The 22,020-nt window shown below is 38.8% G+C and overlaps 1 protein-coding gene across 1 annotated transcript in view; it reads left to right on the top strand.

Annotated features, from left to right (window-relative positions):
* Positions 1–19,834, top strand: part of CHRNA5 (cholinergic receptor nicotinic alpha 5 subunit) — a 75,789-nt gene extending 55,955 nt beyond the window's left edge. Inside the window, exons 2-6 of the mRNA XM_027123722.1 lie at positions 6,602–6,753; positions 11,476–11,520; positions 13,081–13,190; positions 14,880–15,708; positions 18,538–19,834. Of these exons, the coding sequence (XP_026979523.1) occupies positions 6,602–6,753; positions 11,476–11,520; positions 13,081–13,190; positions 14,880–15,708; positions 18,538–18,699 (1,298 nt within the window). The 3' untranslated portion in view covers positions 18,700–19,834. The remainder of the gene's footprint in view (positions 1–6,601; positions 6,754–11,475; positions 11,521–13,080; positions 13,191–14,879; positions 15,709–18,537) is intronic.
* The last annotated feature ends 2,186 nt before the right edge of the window (positions 19,835–22,020 follow it).

Genomic DNA, 22,020 nt, shown 5'->3' with positions numbered 1-22,020 from the left:
TGGACATCTTTGTCTTTTTCCTGATCTTAGAGGAAATGCTTTCAGTTTTTCACTATTGAGAATGATGTTTGCTATGGGTTTGTCGTATATGGCCTTTGTTATGTTGAGGTAGGTTCACTCTGTGCCCACTTTCTGGAGAGTTTTTATCATAAATGGGTGTTGAATTTTTTCAAAAGCTTTTTCTGCATTTATTGAGATGATCATTTGGTTTTTATTCTTCATTTTGTTAATATGGTGTTTCACATTGATTGATTTGCATATACTGAAGAATCCTTGCCTCCCTGGGATAAATCCCACTTGATCATGGTATTGTACCTTTTAATGTGTTGTTGAATTCTGTTTGCTAGTATTTTGTTGAGGATTTTTGCATCTGTATTCATCAGTGATATTAGTCTGTAATTTTCTTTTTTTGTAGTGTCTTTGTCTGGTTGTGGTATCAGGGTGATGGTGGCCTCATGGAATGAGTTTGGGAGTGTTCCTTCCTTTGCAATTTTTTAGAAGAGTTTGAGAAGGATGGGTGTTAACTCTTCTCTGAATGTTTGGTAGAATTCACCTGTGAAGCCATCTGGCCCTGGACTTTTCTTTTTTGGAAAATTTTTAATCACAGTTTCAATTTCATTACTTGTGATTGGTCTGTTCATATTTTCTATTTCTTTCTGGTTCAGTCTTGGAAGGTTATATCTTTCTAAGAATTTGTCCATTTCTTCCAGGTTGTCGATTTCACTGGCATAGAGTTGCTTGTAGTAGTGTCTTAGGATGCTTTGTATTTCTGCCATGTCTGTTGTAACTTCTCCTTTTTCATTTCTAATTTTATTGATTTGAGTCCTCTCCCTCCTTTTCTTGATGAGTCTGGCTAAAGGTTTATCAATTTTGTTTGTCTTCTCAAAGAACCAGCTTTTAGTTTTATTGACCTTTGCTATTGTTTTCTTTGTTTCTATTTCATTTATTTCTGCTCTGATCTTTATGGTTTCTTTCCTTCTCCTAACTTTGTGTTTTGTTTGTTCTTCTTTCTCTAGTTCCTTTAGGTGTAAGGTTAGATGATTTATTTGAGATGTTTGTTGTTTCTTGAGGTAGGCTTGTATAGCTATAAACTTCCCTCTTAGAACTGCTTTTGCTGAATCCGATAGGTTTTAGATTGTCGTGTTTTCATTGTCATTTGTCTCTAGGTATTTGTTGATTTCCTCTTTGATTTCTTCAGTGATCTCTTGGTTATTTAGTAACGTATTGTTTAGCCTCCATGTGTTTGTGTTTTTTACTGGTTTTTCCGTGTAATTGATTTCTAATCTCATAGCATTGTGGTCAGAAAAGTTGCTTGATATGATTTCAAGTTTCTTAATTTCACTAAGGCTTTATTTGTGAACCAAGATATGATCTATCCTGGAGAATGTTCCATACGCACTTGAGAAGAAAGTGTAATCTGCTGTTTTTGGATGGAATGTCCTATAAATATCAATTAAATCTATCTGGTCTATTGTGTCATTTAAAGCTCGTGTTTCCTTATTAATTTTCTGTTTGGATGATCTGTCCATTGGTGTAAATGAGGTGTTAAAGTCCCCCATTGTTATTGTGTTACTGTCGATTTCCTCTTTTATAGCTGTTAGCAGTTGCCTTATGTATTGAGGTGCTCCTATGTTGGGTGCATATATATTTATAATTGTTACATCTTCTTCTTGGAGTGATCCCTTGGTCATTATGTAGTGTCCTTCCTTGTCTCTTTTAACATTCTTTATTTTAAAGTCTATTTTATCTGATATATTGCTACTCCAGCTTTCTTTTGATTTCCATTGGCATGGAATATCTTTTTCCATCCCTTCATTTTCAGTCTGTATGTGTCCCTGGGTCTGAAGTGGGTCTCTTGTAGACAACATATGTATGGATGTTGTTTTTGTATCCATTCAGCAAACCTGTGTCTTTTGGTTGGAGCATTTAATCCATTCACGTTTAAGATAATTATCGATATGTATGTTCCTATTACAATTTTCTTAATTTTTTGGGTTTGTTTTTGTAGGTTCTTTTCTTCTCTTTTGTTTCCCACTTAGAGAAATTCCTTTAGCATTTGTTGTAGAGCTTTGGTGGTGCTGAATTCTCTTAGTTTTTGGTGGTGCTGAATTCTCTTAGCTTTTGCTTGTCTGTAAAGGTTTTGATTTCTGCATGGAATCTGAATGAGATCCTTTCCTGGTAGAGTAATCTTGGTTGTAGGTTCTTCCCTTTCATCACTTTAAGTATATCATGCCACTCCCTTCTGGCTTGTAGAGTTTCTGCTGAGAAATCAGCTGTTAACCTTATGGGAGTTCCCTTGCATGTTATTTGTCATTTTTCCCTTGCTGCTTTCAGTAGTTTTTCTTTGTCTTTCATTTTTGCCAATTTGATTACTATGTGTCTCGGCGTGTTTCTCCTTGGGTTTATCCTGTATGGGACTTTCTGCACTTCCTGGACTTGGGTGGCTATTTCCTTCCCCATGTTAGGGAAATTTTTGACTATGATCTCTTCAAATATTTTCTCGGGTCCTTTCTCTTTCTCTTCTCCTTCTGGGACCCCTATAATGCAAATGTTGTTGTGTTTAATGTTGTCCCAGAGGTCTCTTAGTCTGTCCTCATTTCTTTTCATTCTTTTTTCTTTATTGTGTTCCGCAGCAGTGAATTCCACCATTCTGTCTTCCAGGTCACTTATCTGTTTTTCTGCTTCAGTTATTCTGCTATTGATTCCTTCTAGTGTATTTTTCATTTCAGTTATTGTATTGTTCGTCTCTGTTTGTTCTTTAATTCTTCTAGGTCTTTGTTGAACATTTCTTGCATCTTCTCGATCTTTGCCTCCATTCTGTTTCCAAGGTCCTGGATCATCTTCACTATCATTTTTCTGAATTCTTTTTCTGGAAGGTTGCCTGTCTCCACTTCATTTAGTTGTTTTTCTGGGGTTTTGTCTTGTTCCTTCATGTGGTACATAGCCATCTGTGTTTTCATATTGTCCGTTTTTTTGTGAAAGTAGTTTTTGTTCCACAGGCTTCAGGATTGTAGTTGTTTTTGCTTTTGCTGTCTGCCCTCTGGTGGATGAGGCTATCTAAGAGACTTCTGCAAGTTTTCTAATGGGAGGGACTGGTGGTGGGTAGAGCTGGCTGTTGCTCTGGTGGGCAGAGCTCAGTAAAACTTTAATCTGCTTCTCTGCTGATGGGTGGGGCTGGGTTCCCGACCTGTTGGTTGTTTGGCCTGAGGCGACCCAACACTGGAGCCTACGCAGGCTCTTTGGTGGGGCTAATGGCAGACCCTGGGAAGGCTCATGCCAAGGAGTATTTCCCAGAACTTCTGATGCCAGTGTCCTTGTCCTCACGGTGAGCCACAGCCACCCCCCGCCCCTGCAGGAGACCCTCTAACACCAGCAGGTAGGTCTGGGGTCACTGCTCCTTCCCCTGGGTCCTGATGTGCACACTACTTTGTGTGTGCCCTCCAGGAGTGGAGTCTCTGTTTCCCCCAGTCCTGTTGAAGTCCTGCAATCAAGTCCTGCTAGCCTTCAAAGTCTGATTCTCTAGGAATTCCTCCTCCCATTGCTGGACCTCCAGGTTGGGAAGCCTGACATGGGGCTCAGAACCTTCACTCCAGTGGGTGGACTTCTGTGGTGTAAGTGTTCTCTATTTTGTGAGTCACCCATCCAGCAGTTATAGGATTTGATTTTATTGTGATTACGCCCCTCCTACCGTCTCATTGTGGCTTCTCCTTTGTCTTTGGATGTGGGGTATCTTTTTTGATGAGTTCCAGTGTCTTCCTGTTCATTATTGTTCACCAGTTAGTTGTGATTCTGGTGCTCTTGCAGGAGGGAGTGAGAGCACGTCCTTCTACTCTGCCATCTTGAACCAATCTCCCCTCATTTCCTCTTTAAGTAGTGAGGGAAGAAAAACTACTCTTAAGTAACTACTGTGATCAATACTAAGTATTAAACTTTAGGAATGCCAAACTAATGAAATGATTCCTACGTTCCAGGATATTGGTTTCTTTGGTGACCCAAGACTTATGTGACATAATTGAAAAATAATGCAGAACAGTATGATATAAATGAGAATAGTATAATATAAATGCCCCTGGATTCCAAGGAACCTAGGTTGAAAGTGATTGATTTAAAGTATTTATTTTGAGTAGGATGAGCACACGTTAACTATTCACAACAACTTTTTTCTTATATGTATAAATTTATTTATTTTTGGCTGCATTGGGTCTTCAATGCTGTGTGCGGGCTTTCTCTAGTTGCAGTGAGCAGGGGCTACTCTTCGTTGTGGTGCGCGGGCTTCTTATTGTGGTGGCTTCTCTTGTTGCGGAGCACGGGCTCTAGGCGTGTGCGCTTCAGTAGTTGTGGCATGTGAGCTCAGTAGTTGTGGGCTCTACAGTGGACTCTAGAGTACAGACTCAGTAGTTGAGTCACACAGGCTTAGTTGCTCCATGGCATGTGGGATCTTCTTGGACCAGGGCCCCAAGCTTTTTCCCCTGAATTGTCAGGTGGATTCTTAACCAGTGCACCACCAGGGAAGTCCTCACAGCAACTTTCAAAATATAATTTTTTAGTTTGATTCAGTTTCTGTAGAATTTAGCTTATATACAGTATCACATTTTCGGAGCCAGTCCTTACTACTGGGCTGTAAATGTGGATGCTGTCTTTGATTACCAGTGTATTTCCTGCATTTGGCATGGTGCCTGATACAAGGCACATTCTGTTAAATGTTTGTTGAATGAATGAATGAACAAACACTGGTGTGGGCTTGAGGTCTCGGCATGTGATATTAAGCTCTTTTAGAAAGTTGTCCCAAGGTGGAAGATGTTAGGGTGGAAAGAGCAAAAGGTAGAGGGGAGGCCTTCAGAGCTCTGCCACTGATGAGCTCTGTAGCACTGGCCTTTCTGGTCATATATCCTCATTTGTGAAGTGAGGGAATGTATTGGATCATCTCCCTTTTAATATTTTGAGGTTTATGAGCAGTATAAACTTAAAACATTTAGAACCAGCTAAAGAAACATAACCTCTAAGTAGAATTTGAGTGCGCCATTAAGGTTTTGTGCTAAAATGCCACTGACCTTTGCACCTGGCATTTCTGTAAAGTTGTGCTAAGAAAATGGTATTTCTAGTATTGGATGTACTAAGAAGGTATTCACAAGGCAGTATCTTAAATGTTCTCATTAAGTAGAATGTTAGGATAAATTTATCATTTTGTTTATTTATACCCTATCTACTTTCTTTCAAACAAAATTTGAGGTGGCAATTCAAGTTAGTATTTTTTTCCCTAAGGCAAAGTTGCCTTAGATTCTGTTAAAAAACATTTTGTTATCTCTGTCTTTTAAACAACCTTAAACTTTTGTTGTTTCCATTTTACAATAGGATCAGAATAGGAGAAATGGTTCAATAATGCTACTTTAACTTGAACCTCTGAAATTAACAGCTTTTGAACATTACAAAGAATGCCTCTCTAGTGTATAATATTCTAACTGAATTGAAATATCTCCATTGCTGCACATTTCAGCATAAGGAGGCTTTTACAGAGGCATGGCACAAACTCTATGATATTTATAGATCAAATCAAATATCTTAAATTGCCCAGGGGAGCAAGACATAAACTCTGAGGAGTAAGCTGCTCTATTAATGAAGAAATAAGCAGTGAAAGAAAATCAGGGAATGGGTTTCCTCTAGCTAGAGTAACCAGATACTTTTTAATAGCTCCAAATAGAAAACATGGTCTATCACAACAAAAAGAGAAGATTTTGTGAAAGTGCTAATTTTCTGTTAAATCATTTCTTTTAGGTTAGAGAAAGGCCAACACTAGCTACTCTAAATCCCTATGTATATACTTTATGATAAATAAGCCAGTGACATTTTGTTTTAAATAAATGTTTTTTCTTTGTAAAATCATGAGTCTTGAGTAAATGTCATCCTTGAATTTCACACATTCCACATTTCCTTGATAGAGACTCCAGTGTCCATAAAACACTGAAAACTCATTTCTTTAAAGAGGCTTACTTAAGCTTATTAGAAGTATAAACATAACTGTGATCGGTAAATCTAACCAGTCTTTGGCTTATGGCATCTAAAACTTTTTAAATTTTATCTTTTTTTTTTTTAAGTCTTAGGCCCTAAGGTAATTGTATACAAATGTATAGCAAACAGATGTATGACAAATCTGAATAATTTGTTCAATATTTATATATTTGTATATTAAAAGCATGTAAATTAAAGCATGTTTATTTTACATTTATAGTTGATCAATAAACCTTAATATATCTGTTTTCTAGGTTTTCTAGGTTTGGAATTTTATGACAAGCAACCCCCCTAGCCCTGGTAATTTAAAAGCTTTTGTTACTTAGTTTTTAAATTACTCTGTATTAAGTACTGAGTGCTTCTTTTGGAATTCAGCATGTTTCCATGTGAATAATCTGATTTAACTAAGAAATATATCTGAACCAGAGTGTCCCTTATTGATCACAAACATTTTAAAATCTCCTTCATTTTAAAATTGCCTTTGACAATAGCCTAAATAATACTTTGGTTCATTAGTAATGCGAGACTTTTTTAAAGTAGAGGTATTTGGTGGGAGAGAAGCCAATCCACTAACTTTTAAAAATTTGTTATACAGGATTAGCTGAACCATCCTTTGTTGCCAAACATGAAGATAGTTTGTTTAAGGATTTATTTCGAGACTACGAGAGATGGGTTCGTCCAGTGGAACACCTGAATGACAAAATAAAAATAAAGTTTGGCCTTGCAATATCTCAATTAGTGGATGTGGTAGGTGTGCATATCATTCCATATTCAATTTCACACAGGTCTATGGAGAGCGTATTGTGTGCCCAGGCACCGTGCTCGGCTGCAAAGATTACAAAGGTGAATGAACATAGTCCTTTTCCTCCAGGAACTCACCAGGGAAAAACAATTATTACACCACAGACATAGGAATACTGTATGTTTATATAATCTTGTGTAGTTTAGAAATCATTTTATCTCATTTGGTAATTAAAGAGGTCTATTTTTTAATAAATTCAAAGATATTAAACCCTTTATATGGAAGTTTCTCCTTAAATATGTTAAAAAATAAGACCAAAAAGTCAAAAAATTTAAAAGAAAAAACCCAAGAGTTAGAGTTGTAGATTTTTAGGACCGAAAAGGGATCTCAACAGATCATTGCCTCAGTATCACACTTAAAACATTTCTTAGGTTTTTCCATGTGACATTTACCAGGTAGTAAATTCCCCATTGTAACTTGTTCTTATTGTCAAGAGATTATTTCTATTTTAAACTAAAAGGTTCACGCTAATTTTTAAACTAGTTTCTTCTTTTTCTGATCATGTCAATCAATAATTGTTTCCCTGTTGTGTTCCCAGAATAGTCAAATATGTGTGTGTGTATGTATGTATGGATACAGATAACATTTATAGGTGTGCCTTTATTTTCTGATTAGAGAAGCAATGCATGATTTTTGGAAAGAATTTAGAAAGTTAAAAAAAATAGGAATAAGAAAATAAAACTTGACTGTAATTCTACCACCCAGAAATGACCATTGGTAACATTTTGTTGTGTTTCTTGCCAGTTTTTTCTTTGTGAATATGTTACAAAATTGAAGTATTATTTTAGATATAATTTTGATTACTGCTTTTTCCCCTATTGTTACATGATGAACATTTTCTTATTATATAATCTTCAAATGTAATTTTTAATGGCTGTATTTCATTTATAATTTATTTAAATATTCTCTTATTGTTGGCAGAAGCTTGTTCCCAATTTTTCCTATTATAAAGGACAATGATGAATATTTGTACATAAATGTTTGAATTTCTCCTTTCCTTAAGAAAGGTGATGAATCAAAGGATATACATTTTTGAAGTCTGTTGACTGATATATGTAACCTAATTGCTTCCAGAAAGATCAATGAATATGGACTCTGTGCTTGATCCTTTGCTAGGCAATACAGGAAGATTTTAAATATAAATTAAACATAGGGAAGTAGGAAGTAAGTTAGTAGGGCTTGCTTTCAACTTTTCTTTCTAGCTGGGACTGTCAGCATGTAAATGGAGTAAGTGTAGAATGCTGCAGTACTAAATCGTGATGTCACAGAGATCTGGGATTTCAGATCTTGATGATTGAGATTATCAAAGAAGCCTGGGTAGAAGAAGTGGCACTTGAGCTGGGCTTGTGCTAAGTGTAGGATCTGGCATGCAGAGAGGAAAGAACTTTAATAACAAGGAACAGTATAATCACAGGTACATAAGCGATACTGAGCCTTTTTGTTCGGCTGTTTAGATCGATGGTCTGACTGGATGGTAGAGGAGGTGAGGAGTGATGCCTGTGTGCCACTGTGCCTTTGCTCCTGCCATTGCTTCTGTTTGGAGAACTTTCCTTCTCAGCACAAGCCATTTATCCTTCAAGGCCAAATTCATCCGTCAGACTCTGAAATCTGAACTTCCTAAGACAGTCTCTCTTCTGTTCCAGTTACACTGACTGGCACTCAAGTGCTGGCAGGGCCGCCTCAGAGCAGAGTGAGCTTTAGTCCTTGTGTCTGTCCCAGAGCCTAGCATGGTATCTGGCACGTAGTAAATGCTGAGTGAATGAGAGATCTGATGGGTAACAGACATGGTAAAAGCAGTACTTTAAGAGGATCAATAAGATAATTAAATACGTGGCTTCAAAGAGTGAAAGATTAGAAGCTTGAGAGGCAAGTTAGATCAAATATAAGAAGGAACAGGACTTGACCACTGAATATGGAGGGAGGCATCTTATTTTGAAGCCTAGGTGGTTAGAAGGGTAACCAATTTGAAAGAGAAAATTGGTTGTTATGGGGGCAGGGCAGAGAAGACGATGGGTTTGCTTTTGGTATGAGGTCATTGTGGTCCATTCAAAAGAAAATGTTCACTGAGGACCTTGGAAGGTCAAGACTGGCTCCGAGGTGAGAGAAGAGGCTGAGGATGTCAGTTTGGAATTGCTGGCCTGGGGGTGATTGTTGAAAACTTTGAATTGATGCAGTTTTAAAGCAGAGAGAGCAGGAGCCTGATCCTTGAAGAACATTCATAGAAAGTGGTAGAAGCAAGGGTTAGCCAAGCAGAGACGTTGAGGAAGGGTTGCTTCTTGAGAGAAGAGCCCAGAAAATATACGGTCGGTGACAATAGAGGGGAGGAGGACTAGAGCCAAGGAAGATGAGGGTCAAGGGCCCTGGACATTGATAGAAGCTTCACTGAATTGCTTCTCAGTGGGTTTATGTTCCTTTTAATCGCTAAGGTCTTTGCCCCGCAACCTTGTGATCATGTTTAGTGGCTCTTCCTTGAAGTTTCCTCAGATTCCTATCTTACTTCCTACGTGTTCTCGCTCTGTCTTTTTAAAATATCAGTGTTGGCTTGCTTGTTTTGATTTTATTTTTATGGTCAGGTTAAAAAAAACCCTATTACCCCTAAAACTTTCCTGCCATGCTTATGAGTAGTTAACATTTCTTTATCTGTGGTTTCCTCCTGAGTGTCATCATACATTTGTCTTCACTCAGTTTGGTTTTTTTTAAAAAATTAATCAATTAATTAATTTATTTATTTTTGGCTGCGTTGGGTCTTTGTTGCTGCACGCAGGCTTTTTCTAGTTGCGGCGAGAGGGGGCTACTCTTCATTGTGGTGCACGGGCTTCTCATTGTGGTGGCTTCTTGTTGCAGAGCGCAGGCTTCGGTAGTTGTGGCTCATGGGCTCTAGAGTGCAGGCTCAGTAGTTGTGGCGCACGGGCTTAGTTGCTCCGCGGCATGTGGGATCTTCCCGGACCAGGGCTCGAACCTGTGTCCCCTGCATTGGCAGGTGGATTCTTAACCACTGTGCCACCAGGGAAGTCCCTCAGTTTGGTTTTTGTTGCATCCTCCACTGTGTTGAACACGTGATAGATGCTCAAGAGATACTTGAGGTTAAAAGAGGCTGTATCCCCCTAAGGCAATGGCTAACCCACATCTTTGGGGCCCGTTGTGAACTTATGGGTTTTTCTTTTATCTATGTTACTATTAAAGATACTAAGTATGGACTAGGTCCTAGCTCACAGAGCAAAATCTATGTGAGTTCACATTTTTCTGGTGAAAAGGTCTATAATTTTCATTAGATTCTCAAAGACGACCTACTGCCATGCAGCATCACAGGTAATATGTTTACCAGAACTTTCCTAATTTTTAATGCCTCTGGTTAGAACTTTTGTCTGAAAGGCATATTCTAATACAGGGCTCAGCAGTTATTCTGGATGGTGTGTGACTTTGGGGTGGACGGTAGAGCTGGTGGTGTAGCGTTTAAATTTAGGAGTTTTGAGTTTTAGAATCGGTTTTACCACTAATTGGTGGTGTGATTTTAATCAAGTTGCCTCACTGGGCCAGTTTTCATATTTGCAAAATGAAGGGATTACAGTAGATAAAATCTCTAGGTCCTTTCCAGCTCTAGTGTTTTAATCAAGGAAAATTGCTCATTGGAAGACACAGTGTCAGAGGGATGGCCATGCTGTATTTCCTAGGACCCATTCTTTCCATGTAGGGACCTAACAGCTGTCTTTGTCCCTAGGGATGTGCTTCCTTCTGGCCTCCTCCTTTCTCCTAGGTCATTCACCTGTTGTTCGGATGGGATAGGGAATGGAAACACTCCAGTCACCTAAGCTATTTATATCCCATCCTCTCTACCCAACTGTAGGGATTGCCTCGTGCTTCTGTGTGTCTGTGTGCTCCGAGCATTGTATCCTACACGGGGTCTGTTTGTGGTTGATGATCATGGTGATCTTTTACTGGTTCAGTTGGCTCCATGATATTTCAGTAAAACTTAATGAAAGAGTTATCACTTTAATTAGGCCTTGAAAATTCAGTGAAGAACTGGCGTAAGTGAAGGTAAGACAGCAGGAAGGTGTAAGTAGCAAGGACCCCTGGTCCTCTAGAAAAGTAGGATGTAAAAGCTTTATGAAGTTGCCATTCAAGGCTCTGACATCCATATTTTTTTCTACGTAACAGCTCCATGGAGAGATTCAAATATGTGCCTCAGCAGAAGCAAATGACAAGTTGTAGTCCCTCAAGAATGCACACATTGTATCTCACTGATTGTAAGATGCACATCTTCCCACATTTTAGCACTTCTGAAGTCAAGATGTCTTATAATTAATGACAACTTACAATTCATTATCACCCTTTTTCTTTCTCAGTGCTAAGTACATAAAATAATGTTGTGATTCTTAGATTGCATCTTAGATTTGAGGAAATGTAGTAGCCGAGACTATTAATATTAAATTAAAAATGCCAATGGTGTCCTTTCGGGCAGCTTATCTGAAATACAGAGTATGTTGGAAGGAGTAATGTGAAATTAGGCTGGTAAAAATATCCTGCTTTTCTAGAGAACCAGATTGATGAACAGAACGTAGGTACTATATATAGAGGAGTGTTTATATAAAACTGAGAAAATTCTTATTTAAAGAATTATTGTTTCTGTAATTGAAATAATCAGCCTTATTTAAATTTTTACTTCATAGGATGAGAAAAATCAGTTAATGACAACCAATGTCTGGTTGAAGCAGGTATGTATAAAATTCAAAGGGCCACCCAACTATTGACTGGTGCCACTGTTATTATAGGGTTTGTAGCATGAGTATCTGGTCTTGGTGGGTTGGCAGGAGGCAGAAGGATGAGGTAGATGGAGTCTTGTATTCATTCAGTTAATATTATTTGAGTGCCCGCTATATGCCAGGCACTGTTCTGGGCACTGGGGAAACAGCAGTGAACAAAACAGACAAAAGTCTAGGCCCTCAATGAACTTCATTCCAATGGGGGGAATAAATAGGAAGTTGTATAGTACCTTTCAAGCTGACAAGCTTGGAGAAAAATACACCGGGAGAGCAGATAGGGAGGGTTGGGGACTGTACTTTTAAATAGGATGGGCAGGGGAAGTACCACTGAGAAGGTAATATTTGAACAAAGACTTGAAGGAGGGGGAGAAGCAAGCTATGTGAGTATCTGGAGGAGGACTGTTCCAAGCAGAGGGGACACAAACGTGCAAAGGTCCTGAGGCTGGAGGGTGCCTGGCGTGTTCAGGGAGCAGCAAAGAAGCCAGCTGGCTGGAGGTGAGTGGCCATGGGACGGGTGTAGGAGATGAGGTCAGTGAAGCAACAGGAGGCCGATGGGTGTTCCTAGCATAGGTTATGAGTAGTGGCTTCTAGGCCACTGTAGGATTTTGGCTTTTACTCTTCAGTGAGATGGGAACAGGCAAGAATGTAATGATTTATTTTTATGTTCATAGTCTCTCTTATATAAAGGACTTCTTTTCTTTCTGGGCCAGATGTCCCCAACTGCTGTTGAGTGCTTCCCTTTGTTCTTTATAATTGCTGATTTTTAATACCTACTGCCAGTTTCCTAACCCCCAATTCCTGAAAGACATGTGTGCTTTCCTTGGGGTGCAAGTCTTTTTTTTTTGCGGTACGCGGGCCTCTCACTGTTGTGGCCTCTCCCGTTGCGGAGCACAGGCTCCGGACGCGCAGGCTCAGTGGCCATGGCCCACGGGCCCAGCCGCTCCGTGGCATGTGGGATCTTCCCGGACCGGGGCACGAACCCGTGTCCCCTGCATCGGCAGGCGGACTGTCAACCACTGCGCCACCAGGGAAGCCCGGGGTGCAAGTCTTGACGTGATCACAGAATTGTTACTGTGTGGAGGTGGGACAAGGTGTTTAACTATGTGGAATGTGTAATAAATCCAACTGCTCTTTGCATGGACCAGTCCAGCCAGTCATTGACAAGACAGCTAGAAAAGAGAATGTTTCCCTTGAACTTGGACTTTAGGTGCCCATGGCTGCAGCTCCTGGGCATGGTCAGCTGGTGGGAGAAGAGGTGTTGAGCAGATCCATGAATGTACGCAGCTCTGGTCCTCGCCTGTGTCTCCTGAGGACCATGGCTAGAGCCACCACATGAGGGGACAGGGCTATATCCTCCAGTGCCCATAAGAAGGACGTGGAGGTGAGTTTTCTTTATTGGGAGTAGAGGTGACTTCGTGTCTGAAATGTCTGGATTTGGCAAAGAGAGTATAGCTTTCAGTGTTTTTGACTGTTAATTTTATTGAAATTGAGTCAGGTTTCTTTGTTTTAAAGGAATGGATAGATGTAAAATTGAGATGGAACCCCGATGACTACAGTGGAATAAAAGTTATACGAGTCCCTTCAGACTCTCTCTGGACTCCAGACATTGTTTTGTTTGATAAGTAAGTTATATCCAGAATACCATTTTTTTGTTTTCAAAAGAAAACAACTGTATTACTATTAGGCACTAGTAAGTTTTTCTTCCTTTTGAAAATTGTTTAGCTATAAAGTCAGAGGACTTCATCTTGTGTTCTCTCATCTCATGAACCTACAGATAGGTTCTGTGGATCCTCTCCCTTTTTTGGTATATTGTTTTCTGATCGTAAGTGTTCTTGGATTTCAAAAATTTGTAAAACATTTGGGAGGTCCAAAAAGGTATAAGGAAGTTGGGGGGAATATAATCAATCCCGTTATTACCATCACTTGGTGGCAACCACTGTTATAGACTTACACGCATGGTGGGCTTACTCTGTGCCTGGCGTGACGCTCAGTGCCTTATCTTTATTCACTCAGTTCTCAAGATAACCTTATGAACTAGGTACGATCACATCTATTTGACAGATGAGAAAATGGAGGCCGAAGATAGTTACACTTGTCCAGGATCACACAGCTCACACGTGGTGCGTGGGGAGTAGCCTGACATCCCCATTTACACTCTTATTTTCTAGACTACATATTTGGCAGACTGCCTTCCAGATTTTTTGGTAATTTTTTGGTAAAAATAGTTAAGGTAATTATGTAGGGTAATTTTTTGGTAAAAATAGTTAAGGTCATGCTTTATGTTTAAATATGCATCCTTCTAATTTTGCTTTAAATACTGTATAAGAATCTCCCAGAATGAGGAATGTTGGATTAACTATTAACTCATATTTGTAGGTATTCTACCTAAGTGTGTTTTGAGGATGGTTTTTAACTTAGGGGAGAGGATTCTTCTGGGTGCCAGTTTCATTTTTTTCTAGGACCAACCACTCCAGGACATTTCTGGGAATTTGTGCTTATCCTAGTGCACTTTGTCTTGTTTGCAAGAAGGCGTTGACATGAGGACAGAGCAAATGCTGAGCAAAAAATACCTTTCACTTTTCAAACCTTTACCTCCATGCTTCTCAACATGGAAGGAGTGAACAAAGCATGACGCAGCTTCCTGGAGCATCATCTTACTCTAAGTCATTGCAAACATTTGGATATTTAACGTGGATATATCACATAGGAGTGTGCAAAAGTCACACGAATTTTAAGATAGAGAGCAATATTTCGAAGATAGCTCATGGTGGTGGTGATGTTTCCTGCTAGACTTCTCCAGTGCGTGAGTTCACACGATGGCAGAGTTGGAGAGGGACGGCTGTTTTCCAGGGCTGTGCCCAGTTTGGGGCTATTGTTCTTTCCCTGTCAGTGTAGGAAGCGTCCAGTATCTGTCATGGAGGGAGAAGAACACTGAGGGGAGAAGGGGACGTCTAGGAATGTGGATTCAGGTTCTGGCTCTGTGCACATCCATTGTTATAAATTAGCCTAATTACATTTCGTGTGTAATCAAAGTGAAATCATTTCAACCACTTGAATCTCAGGATTCTGTGAATATAGATCTGTCAGTCCTGGAGTAGACATGGACATAGGGGTTTAGTTTCAATGGAGTTAGATATTTAAGGGCAGTGTCTTTAAACTAGAGTCCCCTACGTGGAGCAGGTATATCCCAAGTGTAATAATTTAAAAAGTATTTCGCGCTATGGTATAGGTTTTCTTTTATATTAGGCTTGTAAAACGCACGCCCAGGTTGTTTAATCTCTGCATTGTTACTGTGCATGTGTGTATTTCAGTGCAGATGGACGTTTTGAAGGGGCCAGTACGAAAACTGTCGTCAGGTACGATGGCACTGTTACCTGGACTCCACCGGCAAACTACAAAAGTTCCTGTACCATTGATGTCACATTTTTCCCATTTGATCTCCAAAACTGTTCCATGAAATTTGGTTCTTGGACTTACGATGGATCACAGGTTGATATAATTTTGGAGGATCAAGATGTTGACAAGAGAGATTTTTTTGATAATGGAGAATGGGAAATTGTGAGCGCAACAGGAAGCAAAGGAAACAGAACCGACAGCTGTTGCTGGTATCCTTACATCACTTACTCATTTGTAATTAAGCGTCTGCCTCTCTTTTATACCTTGTTCCTTATTATACCCTGTATTGGGCTCTCGTTTTTAACCATACTTGTCTTCTATCTTCCTTCAAATGAAGGTGAAAAGATTTGTCTCTGCACTTCAGTACTCGTGTCTCTGACTGTCTTCCTTCTTGTTATTGAAGAGATCATACCCTCATCTTCCAAAGTCATACCTCTAATTGGAGAATACCTGGTGTTTACCATGATCTTTGTGACACTATCCATCATGGTCACTGTCTTTGCTATCAACATCCATCACCGTTCTTCCTCAACACATAACGCTATGGCTCCGTGGGTCCGCAAGATATTTCTTCAGAAGCTTCCAACACTGCTTTGCATGCGAAGTCATGTAGATAGGTGCTTCAGTCAGAAGGAGGAAACTGAGAGCAGCCGTGGACCAAAATCTAGAAACACACTGGAAGCTGCACTTGATTCCATTCGCTACATCACAAGACACGTCATGAAGGAGAATGATGTCCGTGAGGTCTGTGACCGCGTATATTTACAAATGCAGATCTGTTTTAATTCTAAGTCGGGCAAACAGCATGACCCTTAAGACTAAGTATAGATTGAGGGCCAGAGATGTTGACACACTGTTCTGTAAAAGATCTTTACTAAAATTTCGGTTAAAACATCTGCAAAATGTGGCATGTACACAAATCTCACGTCTCCTTTTCCCCCATCAGCATCTTGGATGACTTTTGAAAACACTTTGTGTTATGCTGACTGTTCTGTTATTCTAAGGCATAGTAATCCTGCCGTTTGGTTTTTGGCTCTGACATGATTAACTGTTTTAATTTGATCTTCAGTAACTTTGTTTCTGGATTCTATAGTAATCAGCAGGCACAACTGCATTATAGTTTATCAAAAGTGATTTCATTTTTTAAAGAATGAGTCTAATGGAGCCTTTATAAATACAGCCAAGATATTTTTCTAGAATAAATCTTTTTGTTGTTCACTTATAAGAATGTTAGCGAAATCAAAAGCAGTAAGGTATTCTCAGGTGTTATATATTATACATCAACGTGTACAAGTGAAGCTTAGTGTAGTACTTAATAATATGCTTAAAAACAAAAATTTGCTCAAAACTTTATTATAGAAAAATAACTCACTGGCTCCTTATTTAAGGTTAATATTTTTTTTTTTAAGGTTAATATTTAAAATGCAAGAATTGAACTATGAATACATTTTATTAATGTGATCATATTGAACTGGAGTTTTCTTTCAAAACGTGTAATATTTCAGTCTTGTCACTATTCTTTATTTCTGTTGTGTAATTTTTAAAAATTATTTATTTTTGGCTGCGTTGCATCTTTGTTGCTGCGCATGGCTTTCTCTAGTTGCAGCAAGCAGGGGCTACTCTTCGTTGCGGTGCACTGGCTTCTCATTGCGGTGGCTTCTCTTGTTGCAGAGCACAGGCTCTAGGCGCATAGGCTTCAGTAGTTGTAGCATGCGGACTCAGTAGCTGTGGCTCACGGGCTTAGTTGCTCTGAGGCATGTGGGATCCTCCCAGACCAGGGCTCGAACCCGCGTCCCCTGCATTGGCAGGCGGATTCTTAACCACTGCGCCACCAGGGAAGCCCTGTGTAATATTTTTAAAGCTACGACTATAGTACTATTTTCATAATTGAATTTACTTTGAATAGTTGCATTAAAATTATATGAATTCTCTCACAGATATAGAGAACAAACTAGTGGTTACCAGTGGTGAAAGGAAAGAGGGGGGAAAGGTAGGGGCAGGGGACTAAGAGGTACAAACTACTATATATAAAAAAGCTATCAAGATATATTGTACAGCACAGGGAATACAGCCAATATTTTATAATAACTTAAATGGAGTATAATCTATAAAAATTTAGAATCACTATGTTGTACACCTGAAACTAATATAATCAAAAAATAATAAAATAGTACCTAGAATAAAAAATGTATATGAATTCTAATCTCTAAAGCCTTTTTAAATGGAAAAATTTCTAGCAGGCGTGGTAAGCAGGTGGAATGAATCCGGTAAAATAACAGCCCTCCCCCCAAAGGGACATTTGACATATGTTTCTAATAAACTTTTTAAAAAATTTTATTGTAGTTGATTTACAATGTTGTTTTAATCTAATAAACTTTTAATGCTTGTGGATCATAAAGTTTCTATTTGGTGTAAGTATAATTAGTTTATAAGGTGAAGCTATCAATGGAGTCTTAAAAAATACAGATATTAGGGGCTTCCCTTCCCTGGTGGCGCAGTGGTTAAGAATCTGCCTGTCAATGCAGGGGACACAGGTTCGAGCCCTGGTCCAGGAAGATCCCACATGCTGTGGAGCAACTAAGCCTGTGCGCCACAACTACTGAGCCTGTGCTCTAGAGCCCATGAGCCACAACTACTGAAGCCCGCGTGCCTAGAGCCCATGCTCCACAACAAGAGAAGCCACCACAATGAGAAGCCCACGCACCACAACGAAGAGTGGCCCCCGCTCGCTGCAATTAGAGAAAGCCAGTGCGCAGCAACGAAGACACAACACAGCCAAAAATAAATAAATAAATTTTTTAAAATACAGATATTAGATAATGATATGGATTGAGATGGGATTTAATGACTGTCTGCAAAGTGTTGTGCAAAAGGATCCGAGCTCCTTCCAAGAGGGCCAGTAAATGGGGTTTATTTACAGGGGAAAAACTTATAAGTAGAGAAGCAGTAGGGTGTTTATAATCCATTAAATTCTACATTATCGTGAAACTTGGGGCACAGTTCCTGTAGAAGACCCGGTGCTTCATAGAGAAAAGGGGCTAGGGAAGCTCGTGGTCAAGGAAGTGGCCTGGTGGGAGGGAACCTCTGGTGCTCGGGGCCTGGTCTCAGCCTGCCCTTCCCTTGAGGTCACTCACACCTGCTGAGCCAGCTCCCTGCTTGGGCTGTGAAAACAGGGAGGGAATGAGCTCACCAGAAGCTCTGAACTCATGAGCTTAGGTTCAAATGGTCCCTAGGAAATCCTAGGAAAGTAAAGCAGGTGGGGTGAGGAAGAAGATTAACAGCTGTTGAATACATATTATTCTGAACCAACTTTTAATTTGTCATGAAATTAACTTCAGGCTGGATTATCTTCAAAAATTAAAAGAAGTAAACAATACTGGGCCGAACAAGTAATAAAGATAACTGTATATAGTAAGAATTAAAAAGATGTTTTAAAGTTTATTTTAAAATATCTAAATACTATATTTTATTAAAATTCTATCAGAATAACCCACATATATTACAAGTCGATGTGTAAATTTACGAATTTTGTGTCTTAATTATTTAACATGGGTTTTTTGTTTTTTGATACAGGTTGTTGAAGATTGGAAATTCATAGCCCAGGTTCTTGATCGGATGTTTCTGTGGACTTTTCTTCTGGTTTCAATTGTTGGATCTCTTGGGCTTTTTGTTCCAGTTATCTATAAATGGGCAAATATAATAGTACCAATTCATATTGGAAACGCAAATAAGTGACACTTCCCTAGGGGCTGTAGTAGGAATTTAGTTAAAAGGCACATAATTCTTATGGCACCTATAAAATTATGAAAATGTAAATTGTGTTTAAAATTTGATGCAAGCTTCAACAGATTAACAGACACTAACATCAGTTTATCTCAATAGACTGCCCATTAGAACATCTACCTGCATGACTGAAGTAATAACTGGCTGAATAACATTTGATCTTTTAAAAATAGCAGCACAAAATATTATCTAAACTGTACTAGTAAAAATCTAATGTTTGTATCCTGTCAATTAATTCTGCTTTGTAATCAACAGTTAAGTTCATCTTTTGACTGTGCTGGGAAATTCCTGTTGTATTTGAAGACTGATTTCATTTAGTAAAGGTACACATTTAAAAATTCTCTCTGTCCTGTATTCATTGGGTAAGAGCTAATCTTAAGTATAATATATTGCTGTATTAAATAAGCTGACTACTTGGTATGATAATGATTGAATGTGATGCTACTCTTCTATAAGGAACATTTTTAAAAAATGAAAAATGGGAACTGGGAACTCCTTTAAGGCTTACTTTATTTTGTAGATGCGTAAACTGAATAATTATTAACTATTTTTACAGCCTACCTTCCATTGTGAAATCATACAACAGATAACTCGTGTCGACATGCAGTAGCATATCCTTAACATTCATTTCAATCCTTTTGTCCACTTTTTCCCACAATTAATAGAACCACCTTCTATATAAATTCTGGTAGCATCTTTTTATCTTTGATCTTGGAAGTGTCCATGACAACTAAGTGAATCCCATTTTAAGAACACGTCTGTGGATACTACTAAATTGTTCTGTGAGAAAACCATCTTCTAAAATTAAAGGTGGTATTGTAATTATGTATAAGCACATTGTTACATACCTGTGATGTTTCAATTTTATCTCTTTCATTCCAACAGTTACAGTACTAGAATATTAGTGTTGCAAGGGCCTTTAGACGTAATCTGGTCTTAGCCTATTACTACTTACTTATTCAATACAGTATCATGTATCACAGGTAGACAAGTTAAAATTTCATCTCTACTATCATACAGAGTGAAGTAAGTCAGAAAAACAGATATCGCGTATTAACGCATATATGTGGAACCTAGAAAAATGGTACATATGAACCGGTTTGCAGGGCAGAAATTGAGACACAGATGTAGAGAACAAACGTATGGACACCAGTGGGGGAAAGGAGCGGGGGTGGTGGTGGTGGTGGTGGTGGGATGAATTGGGCAATTGGGATTGACATATATACACTGATGTGTATAAAATTGAGGACTAATAAGAACCTGCTGTATAAAAAAATTAATAAAATAAAATTCAAACCAACAAAAACAGAAAAAAAAAATTTTTCATCTTTAATGTCCCTGACTCAGCTATGACCAGGAAGAAAATACTGACAGAAATCTTGTATTCGATTTTGAACTCTTAGCTCTTGAGAGAACAACTGCCTTATTTATTTATAGTAACAGATCTAAGTTCAATTAAACACTCCTTAGAAGGCAGAAGGGATCCTGTCTAATTTGCCTTTTATTTTAGGCAGGTGTTTAATGCTATTTAGTGAGTGAAAGTCTCCTCGTTCGATCAGTTTAAATTGCCAGTTGGCTGTCATAGCATGTATATATCCCCGATCCCTCTTATTATGTTTCCATTACTATTACTTTAAAATTTTACATGTAAATACATTTTATAGAAATCTTCTTTTGGCTTACTGAAACATGAGTCACAGTGGGCTGCAATTCTGTCAGTTTTATTTTTGCATAGGAAAAACATCATAATGACTAATGAGAAGATTAAAATGGTCTCTGTGTATTATCATCTCTTGCCAGTGGTTATTCAGATTCAGAAGTGGAGTATGGGATACTCTCTCCTTAATAATTTGTCTAAAGCAGTGGTTCTCAAAGGGGCAGTTTTGCCCCTGAGGGGATATTTCTGGTCGTCACACCTGGCGAGGGATGGGGGGTATGTTATTAGCATCTAGTGGGTAGGGGCCAGGGTGCTGCTAAAGATCCTACAACGTACAGGACAGACCCCATCCCCCCTCAACACAGAATTATCTGGCCCAAAATGTTACTAGTGCTAAGGCTGAGAAACCCCGTTCTAAAGGTTCATTAACAATGACTGTGTGACGAGGCATAATTTCTCATAGTATAATAATTTAGAATTATGCAAAATAAATAACTGAGGCCATCTACAACGAGGGCATGGTCCTTAGACTCTTGAAAAACAGTAAAAAAAAAAAAAAGGTGCATGGTAAGAAATGACAGTAGTGAGACCTTACTGAAATAGTATAAACTGCAAGGAGATTGTGAGCTAAACAAGGAAACCATTGGGAAATCTGTTGTGATACTGAAAACAATTTTTCGTATTTCTGAACAGTAAGGTTTTTTTTTTTAAATCCAGTTACATCTCGACCGCTAAAAAAAAAAACAGTTTTCATATTTAGTCCATTTTTACATGGTCCACAGCACAGCATGCTACTTTATCACTGTAGAAGAATTATATTCTGACATTACCTTACCCAAAAGGCTGGTTCAATATTCATTTAGCCATAATTCTCTTGACATTTTTCTTGCATGAATCTTTTTTTTTTTTTAACAAAAGTCAAGACAACTGGATGATAAGTAAACCTTGAAATGTCAAAAGCAAAGCCAGTAGCTTGATGATAGGAAGTGATGACAGGAAGCTCTATTGAGAAAAAGCTTAAATGTAAGACCTAAAACAATAAAACTCTTAGAAGAAAACAGGACAAATGCTTTATGACATTGGATTTGGCAATGATTTCTTGGATATGACACAAAAAGCACAGGTAATGAAAGAAAAAGCAGACAGATTGGACTTCATGAAAATTAAAAAATTTTGTGCATCAAAAGACACTATTGACAGTAAAAAGGCAACCCACAGAATGGGAGAAAATATTTGCAAATCATATATCTGATAAAGGATTAATATCTAGAATACACAGCGACCTCCTAAAACAATAAAAAGCGCAATCCAAAACTGGACAAAGATCTTGAATAGACATTTCTCCAAAGAAGAAATGGCCACAAATGGCCAATAAGCATGTGAAAAAATGCTCAAAATCACTAATCATTAGAGAAATGAAATCAAAACTACAATGAGATACTGACTCACAATCAATAGGTTTGCTATTATCAGAAAAACAAAACAGGGCTTCCCTGGTGGTGCAGTGGTTGAGAGTCCGCCTGCCAATGCAGGGGACCCGGGTTCATGCCCCGGTCCGGGAAGATCCCACATGCCGTGGAGCGGCTGGGCCCGTGAGCCCTGGCTGCTGAGCCTGC

This window comes from Aethalodelphis obliquidens, unplaced genomic scaffold (genome assembly GCF_003676395.1).
Source record: "Aethalodelphis obliquidens isolate GAN/ISIS:26980383/991018 unplaced genomic scaffold, ASM367639v1 scaffold26, whole genome shotgun sequence".
In the NCBI taxonomy this organism is placed as follows: Eukaryota; Metazoa; Chordata; class Mammalia; order Artiodactyla; family Delphinidae; genus Aethalodelphis; species Aethalodelphis obliquidens.
The sequence above is the reverse complement of the archived record's forward strand: the minus strand, read 5'-3'. Positions and strand labels throughout refer to the sequence as shown.